The 12,028-nt window shown below is 41.2% G+C and overlaps 1 protein-coding gene across 1 annotated transcript; it reads left to right on the top strand.

The window, feature by feature from the left end:
• Window positions 1-1,142: 1,142 nt before the first annotated feature.
• napba (N-ethylmaleimide-sensitive factor attachment protein, beta a) lies at window positions 1,143-11,119 on the top strand. The gene is made up of 10 exons (XM_069712870.1): window positions 1,143-1,394; window positions 5,091-5,170; window positions 5,719-5,835; window positions 7,047-7,093; window positions 7,194-7,271; window positions 7,438-7,493; window positions 8,349-8,433; window positions 9,326-9,430; window positions 9,542-9,610; window positions 9,972-11,119. Exons 1-10 carry the CDS (start codon window positions 1,297-1,299, stop codon window positions 10,122-10,124), a joined length of 888 nt encoding a protein of 295 aa, XP_069568971.1. The 5' UTR covers window positions 1,143-1,296; the 3' UTR covers window positions 10,125-11,119.
• Window positions 11,120-12,028: the final 909 nt, after the last annotated feature.

Raw genomic sequence — 12,028 nt, 5'->3', positions numbered from 1 at the left:
CTCATTAAATCATAACTGACGTGGTATCAATATTTTTGTTCAGCTGTTTAAGTGACAGTTGGTAATTCATGCCTTCACCTGATTTATGACATGATTTAAGTTTATTGTTGTTGTTGTTTTTTATTTTCACATGTAAAACTTTATTTGAATCTTCAGTGAATCATAAATATATTGTTTCAAGATGCCAAAAGTACCAAACATCTAATATGTTCCACTAAATTGTTTTTATTTCTTCTATTTTTCATCAAATCTGCAAGTCCTTTGTTTTTTTTAAAGAAATTTCAGCTGCACTCATCAATATTTGTTGTATTTATTAACAGTGGATCAAACAGCTACATGTAATTTGAGATATAATTTTTCGTGATGAACCTACTGAGAATCGTCACTGCAGTTCCCCGGAGAGTTTTAGTCTCTTTTAGCTCATTGTTTTGTTTTTGTTTTTCCTGCAGCAGCAACAGAGAACATTAAGAAGAAAAAAGCCACTTGCAAACAGCAGACAAAGTTACATCAAACATCCAGCAGCTGGAGACCTAACCAGAGCTTAAACAACACTAAATATTTGATTTACATTCATATTACTATGACCCTAAATGAATGCTAATGCGCCATGTGTGCTGGATACGTAGATTTGCAGCTGTTTGTGAACATTTAACTTCTTTAAAAAGGTCCAATTCAAGATGTAGTTTTTTCAGCTTGAGCCTGCTGCACTCTTGTGGTCGAAAACTAATATTGCAGATCTGAACAGAAGTGTTCCGGTTAAGATTTGAGCAATCGGTGGCATCAGAATAATAAAAGAACACAAAGTGAAGATACAAATTCGATCAAAAATATAATTTAAAAAAAAAATTGTATTAGTTTGCATCTTGATTTTGTAATCGTTTGGTCTGAAGAAATACCGAAAGAAATCGTCCCGATGAAACACTATAGACAGCGAGATGTGTGGATTTCTCCAGAGAAAAGAGAACATTGTTGAGTACTACCTGCATGGATTTATAAAAGTGGAGGTAAGTCGTTGAATAATCGACCCTTTAAAAATCAAAAGTTGTATTTTTCTTTGCTCCAGCCTTTCCTGTTCTGTCCAGCAGGTGGCGCCGTCGAGCCCGAACTGACCCTCCTCTCTCGCCGTCGAAGAAGAGCTGCAGCCTCTCGCATCAGCACCAGCAGAGACGTTTCCCCTCCTCCTCCTCCTCCTCTCTCCTCTGCTCTCCTCCTCGCTCGCTCCGTCCTCCGTCCACTGCGGAACATCGGCCCGTTCTCCTGCGTCCTCCCTCCGCCAGCGGCAGACCCCGGCCCGCCATGGACAACACCGGCAAAGAGAAGGAGGCCATGCAGCTGATGGCTGAAGCCGACAAGAAGGTCAAGGCGTCCGGATCCTTCCTCGGAGGGATGTTCGGGTAAAGGATGTTCTCGTTCTCCTCTCTGTTTACCAGTCATGTTCTTTATATATATATATATTATATATATATGGGGGGGAGTAGTGGGAGGGGGGGGGGGTATCCCTGCACGGCAGGGCCCACCGGAGCCTGTTAAGTGCGTTTATTTATTTACCGGGAAAGAAATGTCTTTATTTATTCCTTTTGATCCACCGATAGCGCGTGCAATGCTGCAGTATGAATAAGCTTCGCACGAGCCGTGATCGCGTCCTCACGCGGGCCAGTTTTGTAATTAATCGTCCTAATCGCCGCGCGGATTATTCTATAGATCCCTTTATGAGCTGCTCTGCTTTCAGCGTGACATCGTGTCACGTCGTTTGGAAACATCTATTTTAAGAATTATTATCATCTTCATCTTCATCATCATCATCACTGCGCCTTGTTTCGCCAGCTGTGTGCCCCCCCCCCCCCCCAAAAAAAAAAAAAAAAAAAAAAGACGAGCTGTCATCGCACATTGTGTGGCCTTCGTGTCGCGGCCTGACACGCAATAAATTATAAAGTCAAATGTAAATGCGGCGTCTCGTGCTCCTCTTGCGGGATGAGAGCGGGACTCGGATGGAGCGCGAGGCCGAGGGAGGCGGGGGGAGGCGGGGGGAGAGCGTCGCAGTCAGGACGGTGTGCGGGGAAACCATCGGTGGTGATGCGGGGGGAGGATTTATTATTTATTTTTGTCCCCGTGTGGGAGATGGGAGATGGGCCTTCATGCTTCATGTGTGGGAAGGGCGGATGTTTACAAGGAAACTATGAATTTTAAAATGATAGATGGATAGATAGATAGATAGATAGATAGATAGATAGATAGATAGATAGATAGATAGATAGATAGATAGATAGATAGATAGATAGATAGATAGATAGATAGATAGATAGATAGATAGATAGATAGATAGATAGATAGATAGATAGATAGATAGATAGATAGATAGATAGATAGATATAGATAGAGATAGATAGACATAGATAGATAGATAGATAGATAGATAGATAGACATTGATAGATAGATAGATAGATAGAGATAGATAGAGATAGATAGATAGATAGATAGATAGATAGATAGATAGATAGATAGATAGATAGATAGATAGATAGATAGATAGATAGATAGATAGATAGATAGATAGATAGATAGATAGATAGATAGATAGATAGATAGATAGATAGATAGATAGATAGATAGATAGATAGATAGATAGATAGATAGATGGATGGATGGATGGATGGATGGATGGATGGATGGATGGACTAATGTATTGCCTGACTGATTAAGGATATTGATCGACTCAGCTCTTTGTGAAACCCTTTTATGGATTCATAAATCCTCCACCTGCACTGATTAAACTACATTAATGTTGTGTTTGGTAAGCTTGAAGAAAAATTGCCTGCCTGTTATTCTTGATTCATATTTTGGTCAATCGACCCGTAAAGATACAACAGTAGAAACGTTATTCTCACCAGAAAAAAGAAGGAAAAAAAAATCATCACACAGTTTTAGAGTTCTTCTCATTTTTAAACCCATAAATTCTTTAGTTTAAATCTAATCTGAAATCACCTTTCAGCTTCAGCACCTCTCTCAGGCTTATAAAATCAGCGTGCTGCTTCAATAACTTCATCATATCTTCTGTGATCAGACGAGAGCTGAAGCGGGTCACATCTGCGTTTCTGCGCATGTTGGATTGACGAGGCGAGGCTCAGCGTCGGTTACTTGTTGGCAGGTCGTAGACGTGTGATGACACCTTCCAGTCAATTTCAGTCATAATTATATCACGATGAATGATGTAAAAGCTACATTTCATTTCACATCTCTCACCGCTGCAGATCCAGATGGTTTCTTCGACCGCGTTTCCAAATGGCTGTTATCTCTCACGACGTGGAAACACGAGGCAACTTCTTTGACTCTTTTTCATAAAAGATGTCCTTCTGCACTCTTGTAGAAATACTGAGGAGGAAACAAACAAACAAAAAAAAGATCCGCAATAAGACTTTACTTGTCAAACAGACAATGTTTCAGTCTTTGTTGGGTTCAAACTGGGTCTGTTTGCTCTGGTTTAAAAGCCTCGGGCGGTCTGCACAGTCACTCCTTCAGTTTATGTCCAAACAGGATGTAACGTCGTTGCCGAGCAACGATTTTGATGACAGCAGGTCGATCCCTGAAAGAGAAAGAGTCTCTACTGCACTCTGCTGCCCCAAATTAATTTCAATTTCAATTATTGTGAATGACAAAATGGTGGAAATCATCTTCCTCCCATTCCCTCCATGTAGAAAAGTCCACTTCATTGGCTCAATGACGTAACAAATACAATTCTCTTGTAACCAATAAAAATAAGAATACACGACTCTGTTCTGCATTTTTAATCAGATTCATTCAGTTTTCCTCCGTGCGTCTCTTTTCCTTCACGTTACATGAGACCTGCTGCTCTGTCCCACCGAGAGTGATGCAAACACACTGTGATCTAGTTCAGGCTGCAAATAGTTCACCAGCGTCCTCCGGAGACCCCGAGTTAATCGTCTCTTGAGAAAACAAAGCTCGTTTTTTTTTTTTTCGTGGTTCATTTATCGCGGTTCACAACGCTAATTTAGCAGGATGTCGAGTGCACTCTAATAAAAAAATATATATATATGGCCACCCAAACCCAATGAAGGTTTATTTCAGCTGCTAGACATTGAAGATGTCAATTTCGACACCAAAACTACGAGGCAACTGTGGAGTTGTAGTTCGGTGAGTCTTCTTCTTCTTAAAGGACCGACCTGAATGTTTCTGATGCGTTGATCATTAGTAGAACGTCTTTGATCTGACATTTTCAGGTTAAATCAGTTGCTGCCAAGTTGTTGTTGTTGTTGTCAAGACGCCATCGTTGCGTGCAGGCGTTGTCGTCCTGATCTCTGACGAACATCAGAAGTGAGAAGAGGAATCAACTTGCTGTTTTTGTGGTGACAGAGAAGTAAATGAACCTGTTCACTGAAGAAAAATCTGCTTTTCTTGAGACAAAGAATTCCTTAAAATTAATTCAAATCTTAAAATGGATCAAATCCTGACAGTAAAATCGTCATTACGTCCACGTTGTGACGTCTTTTCACTTTTCAAATATCCATATTTTAACTTTAGTTTTGCAGCCGGCGACGGTGAAACACGCGACGTGAGAACGCGTCCTCAGACTTTTTGTAATCGTTGTCACTGGCAGAAAGGAGGAGTCAAAAGTTCTTCACCGCCGGGTTTCATTCACCATCTCCAGATAATGACATAAAAGGAAATAATGTCGCAGAGCCATAAATACACCGAATGATCACACGTTACATGTTCAGTTCGATCAGTAAAACTTCAGGATTGTTGTACCTCGTAGTTTCGGCTGCAGGGCGTTCGTATCCTCGTGATGTCCTTCAGCTGGAAAACCTGCCGGCTGGTTTTTAAATACCTGTTCAAACTAGACGGAAATGAATTTTTGCAGTTTTACAGAATATGAGCAAAAACATTAGGAAGTATTTTCTATTTTAAAAAAAATGTGTCACAGTTTCATGAGGTTAATGGAACTGAACAAAAAAAGAAAAGGAAATAATTATTTTTGGTGTGCGTGTGTGTGCGTGCGTGTGTGCGTGTGTGTGTGTGTGTGTGTGTGTGTGTGTGTGTGTGTGTGTGTGTGTGTGTGTGTGTGTGTGTACAGGGGGAACCATAAGGTGGAGGACGCCTGCGAAATGTACGCCAGAGCAGCCAACATGTTTAAGATGGCAAAGAACTGGAGTGGTGGGTGACACACACACACGCGCACACACACACACACACGCACACACACGCACACACGCACACACACACACACACGCACACGCACGCACACACACACACACACACGCGTATGTACATTACGTTCATACTGCATATTAAACAGACGATACACGCTTTGCACAAACAAACAAACTCCCACACACACACACACACACACACACACACACACACACACACACACACACACGCACACACACACACACACACGTTTGTCTGAGAGATGAAACGTGCTGCAGAGCGTCGTGTCGCCACGTACGCAGCAGGAAGAACACGAGATTCACGTCTGCAGAAACGCAGCCGTGTGCTGCAGGTCGGTCAGATGTGCCAATAATAGCTCCTGCTGGGCAGAATCGAGCTGCTCAGATGTGTGTTTGGATGGTTGTGAGTCCACCAACTGAACCGTGTGTGTGTGTGTGTGTGTGTGTGTGTGTGTGTGTGTGTGTGTGTGTGTGTGTGTGTGTGTGTGTGTGTGTGTGTGTGTGTGTGTGTGTGTGTGTGTGTGTGTCTAGCTGCGGGGAACGCTTTCTGCCAGGCCGCTCGGCTCCACATGCAGCTCCAGAACAAACTGGACTCGGCCACCAGCTTCGTCGACGCCGGCAACGCCTACAAGAAGGCCGACCCACAGGGTGAGAGCGCCTCACACACACACACACACACACACACACACACACACACACACACACACACACACACACACACACACACACACACACACACACACACACGCACACACAACATCCAGCATCAAATACACTGCAGCTCCTTTTTGTCACCGGTGTCTACAAACTTACATTTAAGCTTCATCTTCCAACAAGATGTCTCCTCGTCGAGGATCTTTGTCATATTATTCCTTTCAGATTAAAATGCTGACATTTAACATAAAAACATCCTCATCGTTACGCAAGAAGAAACACAAAAGGTCGGCCAGAAGCGCACGAACGGGAGGATGCTCAGATAATCGGGCCGACGAGGGTCACGGCAGACGGAGATGGGCGGAGGGGGATCCAGTCTTCGCCGGTCGCCGTTGACAACCGGGAGATAAGACCAACATTTATCTCAGCTGGGAGATAAAATCATAGCGAGTTGTTGTTGTTGTTGTTGCTGAAGGAGTCTGGCCGTTTGCCTCCTCTTGATCATTATCAAGGGTTTCTGTATTTTAAACATCAGCTGGATGTTAACAAGCAACAGAAACAGCACTTCAAGTCAAAGTGAACACAACAAAGTCGAGGATCAGATATTCACCTCCCTCCAGAGCTTCACATAAAAACACACATAAAGGAACATCAAAACTTATTCAAACGTAATTTTTAAATAAAAATTGGAAACGCATAAGAACAGATCAAAATTAAACGCAAGAAAGCACGTTAAAAAAAATATGGAAATATAAGATAAAAATGTGATGTAAGTCTCACTACATCTCGAGTAAAGTTGAGTTCATTTCTTTTTCTAGAAGACGTCAAATTCTCAGTTAAAAGTGAAGTTCAACATAACGAACATCATGATGTAATAAATGAATATACTGGCTCTGTTGTTGTGAGTGTAAAAGCCGAGGACACGGTTTCACAGACAGGTCCGGGACCCAGAGGAGGGATTGTTGGAAGATTAAAACGCCCCCCCCCCCCCCGCGCCCCCCAACCCACCCTGGGGGTGCTCGAGGAAAAATGGATGTCTAGGTTGTGTTGCAGCAGCACTTCCTCCTTCCTTAATTAAAAATACTGCAGGTTAGCGGGGTTAGCAGTCACAGAGGGACGACGCGGAAATTAAAGAGCGACTTAGTCGGGAGCCTTCGGCAGCCTCGTCTTCCTCACCGGTCTCCTTCTTATCTGTCTCCTTGCAGAGGCCATCAACTGTCTAAATCAGGCCATTGACATCTACACCGACATGGTAAGCCCCGCCCCCTCTTCCGCCCCCCACCCCCACCAACTGTCTCTCAGTCTTATATATAATGTGTCTTCATGTGTGTGTGTGTGTGTGTCGATAACAGGGTCGGTTTACCATCGCAGCCAAACATCACATCACCATAGCAGAGGTTTATGAGTCTGAGCTGGTGGACATCGAGAAGGTGAAGTGACGAGCAACACGATCACTGCGTCTTTCGTTTAGTCCGATTTTTCTTTTAAACGCCTCTTGAACGTGTGTGTGTGTGTGTGTGTGTGTGTGTGTGTGTGTGTGTGTGTGTGTGTGTGTGTGTGTGTGTGTGTGTGTGTGTGTGTGTGTTTGTCTTTCAGGCCATCGCCCACTACGAGCAGGCAGCCGACTACTACAAGGGAGAAGAATCCAACAGGTAAATGTGCTGTTTGAATTGGCAGGAATACGACGCCGGATCCTCCCCCCCCCAAAAAAAAAAAAAAATCAGAGACGCGAATCGTCTGCAAATTCTGCAGTCGTGTCGGCGGTCGGACCCTTCGGGGGACAAATTCATGGGTGCACAGCCAACTTTCAACGTCTGACTTGATCCACCTTTTTCAGTTTTGGACAGTCATGTTCTGACGCTTGGAAACATCGATGTCACATATTTCGATTCATTGCCGGAAGCTTCCTGAAGCTTTTTGAGGGTCTCTGTTGACGATCTCCAGAGTTTGACACTAATTTTGAATTTGAATTGTTTGATTAACGAAGAACTGCAACGTGTTGCTCAATTAATCAGCTGTACAACTTTTTTTTTATAATCTACTCATCGTTTGATGTTTCCGGCTCCTCAAACGTTTTTTGTTTTTTTTAAATTAAAAAAAATTTGGGGTCGTGTGCTGTCTGAAGATGTTTCAGTGGATTCTGGGAAATTGTGTGTCCTTGACGTTTTAAAGACTTAAAATGTTTTACAGAGCTGGGAAGAACAACTAAAAGCTGCTCTACAATTGAAATATAATCATTCCTTTTCGGCCTATATGTGAAAATAACACCGTACGTACACATGTAATATAATTTGATGTTGACCGTGTCCTCATTGTTTCATATTAAAGGTCTGTAACGGTGTAATAAAGTGTTCGGTGACCGATGCTGACTCACACCCCCCGTAGAGTTATTACAGCCTGATGGGCTTTCCAGCAGCGTAATTCATCATTATTCATCGGAGGTCGGGAGGTTAATGGTGGAAACAGTTTGCATACGAGATCACGGGTTTCTTTTGTTTGTGTTTCAGCTCAGCCAACAAATGTCTCCTGAAGGTCGGCCACTACAGCGCTCAGCTGGAGCAGTACCAGAAGGCCATCGAAATCTACGAACAGGTAACGGCTGATGCCAAAAAAAACTAAATTCAGCGTCCATTTGGTGAATATTATAAGCGTAAATCGGGAAATCAACATAAATTGATAAAATGACGTGAGAGCAATATGAAATCTAAAATTTAATAATAATTAAAAAAACCAACAATCAAAGTAAGTTCATTGAAGACATTTTCCTGATATTTAAAAAGTATTCAGATACTTATACTACAAATATCACAGTAAGAATACCTCATGAAGACGTAAAAGTCTTTAAAGATCTTACTTAAGTAAAAGTATGCAAGTATAATAAATAAAATGTACCTAAGATATGAAAAGTTGAAGTACTTCATGCTAACAATATCCCCTTTGACTATAATGCTGTTAGGTTATTATTTCCCTTTTTTTTGAGTGCAGCAGCTAATAATGATTCTTGTTATGGTTTAGTCGGCTGCTAATTGATTGATTTGTAAAATGTACGAAGAGCCTGTTATAATTATCAGAGGCTTCGTTTCATCTGTTCAAACCTCTAAATATAAAGTGTAAATGTGAATACAAATTTAAATCATTTCAAGGAAATCATCAAATCTTCACATTTAAGAAGGTGAAACCTCAAAATAGTAGATGTTACATACAAAATGATTGAAAGCAATATTAGAATAGCTGCAACTTCATTTTTTTCAGTCGAAAAAAAAATCGAATTCATTGACTGTTAATTTCAGCTGTGTTGTTGCATGTATTCGTCTTTTTAAGCACTTCACATCTTTACCTGCCAGAATCGTAATTTCTAAAGCGATTGAAGTTGTCGAATAAGTGAAGCGAAGTCAAAATGACAACATTTGATTAAATAAAAGTATAAAGCGGCCTGAAATTGAAATATTTAAAGTACAAGAATCTGGAATGTGTTTGATCGCAGGTTGCGATGAGCACCATGGACAACCCTCTGCTGAAGTACAACGCCAAAGAATATTTCTTCAAGGCTTCGCTGTGTCACTTCATCGTGGATGAGCTGAATGCAAAGGTAACACACAACAACACACAACAGACACACACACATGCTGCACCACGGTGGGTTTAAAGTACTTTTCATAATAAAGTGATCATAACTAATCATAAAACTCGTGTTTTCCAGTTGGCCATAGAGAAGTACGAGGAGATGTTTCCAGCCTTCTCAGACTCGAGAGAGCTCAAGCTGCTAAAGGTAAATGTCTTTATATTATTTACTAAATATTCATAAAAACTTTTATAATATTGCTTTACTTTAAAAAAAAAACTTAAGTGTGCATGAAAGTTACTTTGTACAGTCATGGGAATTTCTCATATTCAAAAAAAAAAAAAAGCAAGCAACGTCTTTTGCAGTTGAATTATTAGTTTTTAATTGTTTTTTTTTAAAAAGTTGAACACTTCCAAGTCGAAGGGAAACCAGAGCTTTTGTCATTTGCTTCTTCTAAAAGCATTAATATGCTCTTTTATAAAAAAACAAAACTAAAAAAAACCATGAAAGCTCACACGTTCAGGATTCCTCTGAGTTGGTGAAGTAATTTGGAGTTTTGTGGCCACAGAAACTCCTCGACGCCCACGAGGAGCAGAACAGCGAAGCGTTCACGGAGGCCGTGAAGGACTACGACTCCGTGTCCCGTCTGGACCAGTGGCTCACCACCATGCTGCTGCGCATCAAAAAGACCATCCAGGGAGACGCCGGCGACCTGAAATAGACAGACGTTTAACAGGGAGGGGAGGGAGACGGGGGGAGTTCGGGGGGAGAGGGAGAGAGGGGGGGGGTAAGAGATCGGTGAGTAAATGAAGGCGGGGAGAGGTGTGTGTGAAGGCGGAATAAAAGGTGGAGAAGAAGGGGCGGAGAGAGGGAGGGACTGTAGTTTACAGTTGTACATATCAGTCTGCATGTGAACCCCCCCCCCCTCCCCAATGAGCTAAGCATCACCTTTAAATAACCTCTAGACGACCCCCGTGTCCCCGGTCCTACAGTATTGCTCTCGTAACACTGGACAGAAATGTACACAAGAAAGAGTGGGAAGGAAATGGTGTGTGTGCGTGTGTGTGTGTGTGTGTGTGTGTGTGTGTGTGTGTGTGTGTGTGTGTGTGTGTGTGTGTGTGTGTGTGTGTGTGTGTGTGTGTGTGTGTGTGTGTGTGTGTGTGTGTGTGTGTGTGTGTGTGTGCGTGCGTGTGTGTCCACTGCAGTAAGGTCAGTTTAACTGTTTTGATTGAAAAGTGTCACATGAGATTTAAGGGAATATATGTTACTGGAGAGAAAAAAAAAAAAGAAAAAGGGATGAAAATGTTATTTATGAGATATATATTGTCAATACTGAAAATATTTATTGTTTATTATGGTGCTCAGTGTTACGATTTGTCTTAATATTTTAGCTATTTAGCCCCCCATGCTCTTCTCCTTTACTTCCTCTCCTTCATCTGTTCTTCCTCCCTCCCTCTCCCCGCCCCCCCCTCCCCCCCCCCTGTCAGTCAGTGACAACACCCATCGTGATTGGTTGGTTCTTTGTGTTCAGGCCAACAGAGGGCCGACTCCGCCCACCGCCTCGTTTGTGCATGTCTACTGTCATGTTGATGTAAATGTTCTTCCGTGTCGTGCTAACGTGTGCAGAACATACATGTAGCCTGGTATCATATGTGTGAAATCAGTAAATATGTACCTCAGATACCGAGTTGAAATAAAAACATCATCACATCATCACGACGTCTGTTAATTCCCAGTCCTTCTGTCGGCATTAATTGACGTGAAGAACCTTTAAACAGCCTTTGAAACCTCTCTGTGTCAAACAAGGAGGCTGTTTTTTGTCTGTTTACTGCTCACTGATATTTTTTGGGACTTTTTCGACGACGTCCGACATTCAATTCAACTCAATTTGATTTAAATGGCGCCAAATCACAACACAGGTTATTTAAAAGGTGCACGTTCAAGTCATTACAAAAGAACTTTAAAGCATTATATAGAGAAGCCCAAAATAATGTAAAATTTTAGACAACATGCTATGGTGTGACTTTTTTATCATATTTTAGACGACATGCTATAGTATGACTTTTTTTTAATCATATTTTAGTCGACATGTTATAGTATGACGTTTTTATCATATTTTATACGACATGCTATAGTATGACTTTTTTATCATATTTTAGTCGACATACTATAGTATGACTTTTTTATCATATTTTAGACGACATGTTATAGTATGACTTTTTTATCATATTTTAGACGACATGCTATAGTATGACTTTTTTATCATATTTTAGTCGACATGTTATAGTATGACTTTTTTATCATATTTTAGACGACATGCTATAGTATGACTTTTTTATCATATTTTAGACGACATGCTATAGTATGACTTTTTTATCATATTTTAGACGACATGCTATAGTATGACTTTTTTATCATATTTTAGACGACATGCTATAGTATGACTTTTTTATCATATTTTAGACGACATGCTATAGTATGACTTTTTTTTAATCATATTTTAGTCGACATGCTATAGTATGACGTTTTTATCATATTTTATACGACATGCTATAGTATGACTTTTTTATCATATTTTAGACGACATGCTATAGTATGACTTTTTTATCATATTTTAGACGACAT

The sequence above is a fragment of the Brachyistius frenatus genome, unplaced genomic scaffold (genome assembly GCF_029030835.1).
Source record: "Brachyistius frenatus isolate BFR_SWC_R1_liver_20210118 unplaced genomic scaffold, ASM2903083v1 Contig_113, whole genome shotgun sequence".
Classification (NCBI taxonomy): Eukaryota; Metazoa; Chordata; class Actinopteri; family Embiotocidae; genus Brachyistius; species Brachyistius frenatus.
The sequence above is the reverse complement of the archived record's forward strand: the minus strand, read 5'-3'. Positions and strand labels throughout refer to the sequence as shown.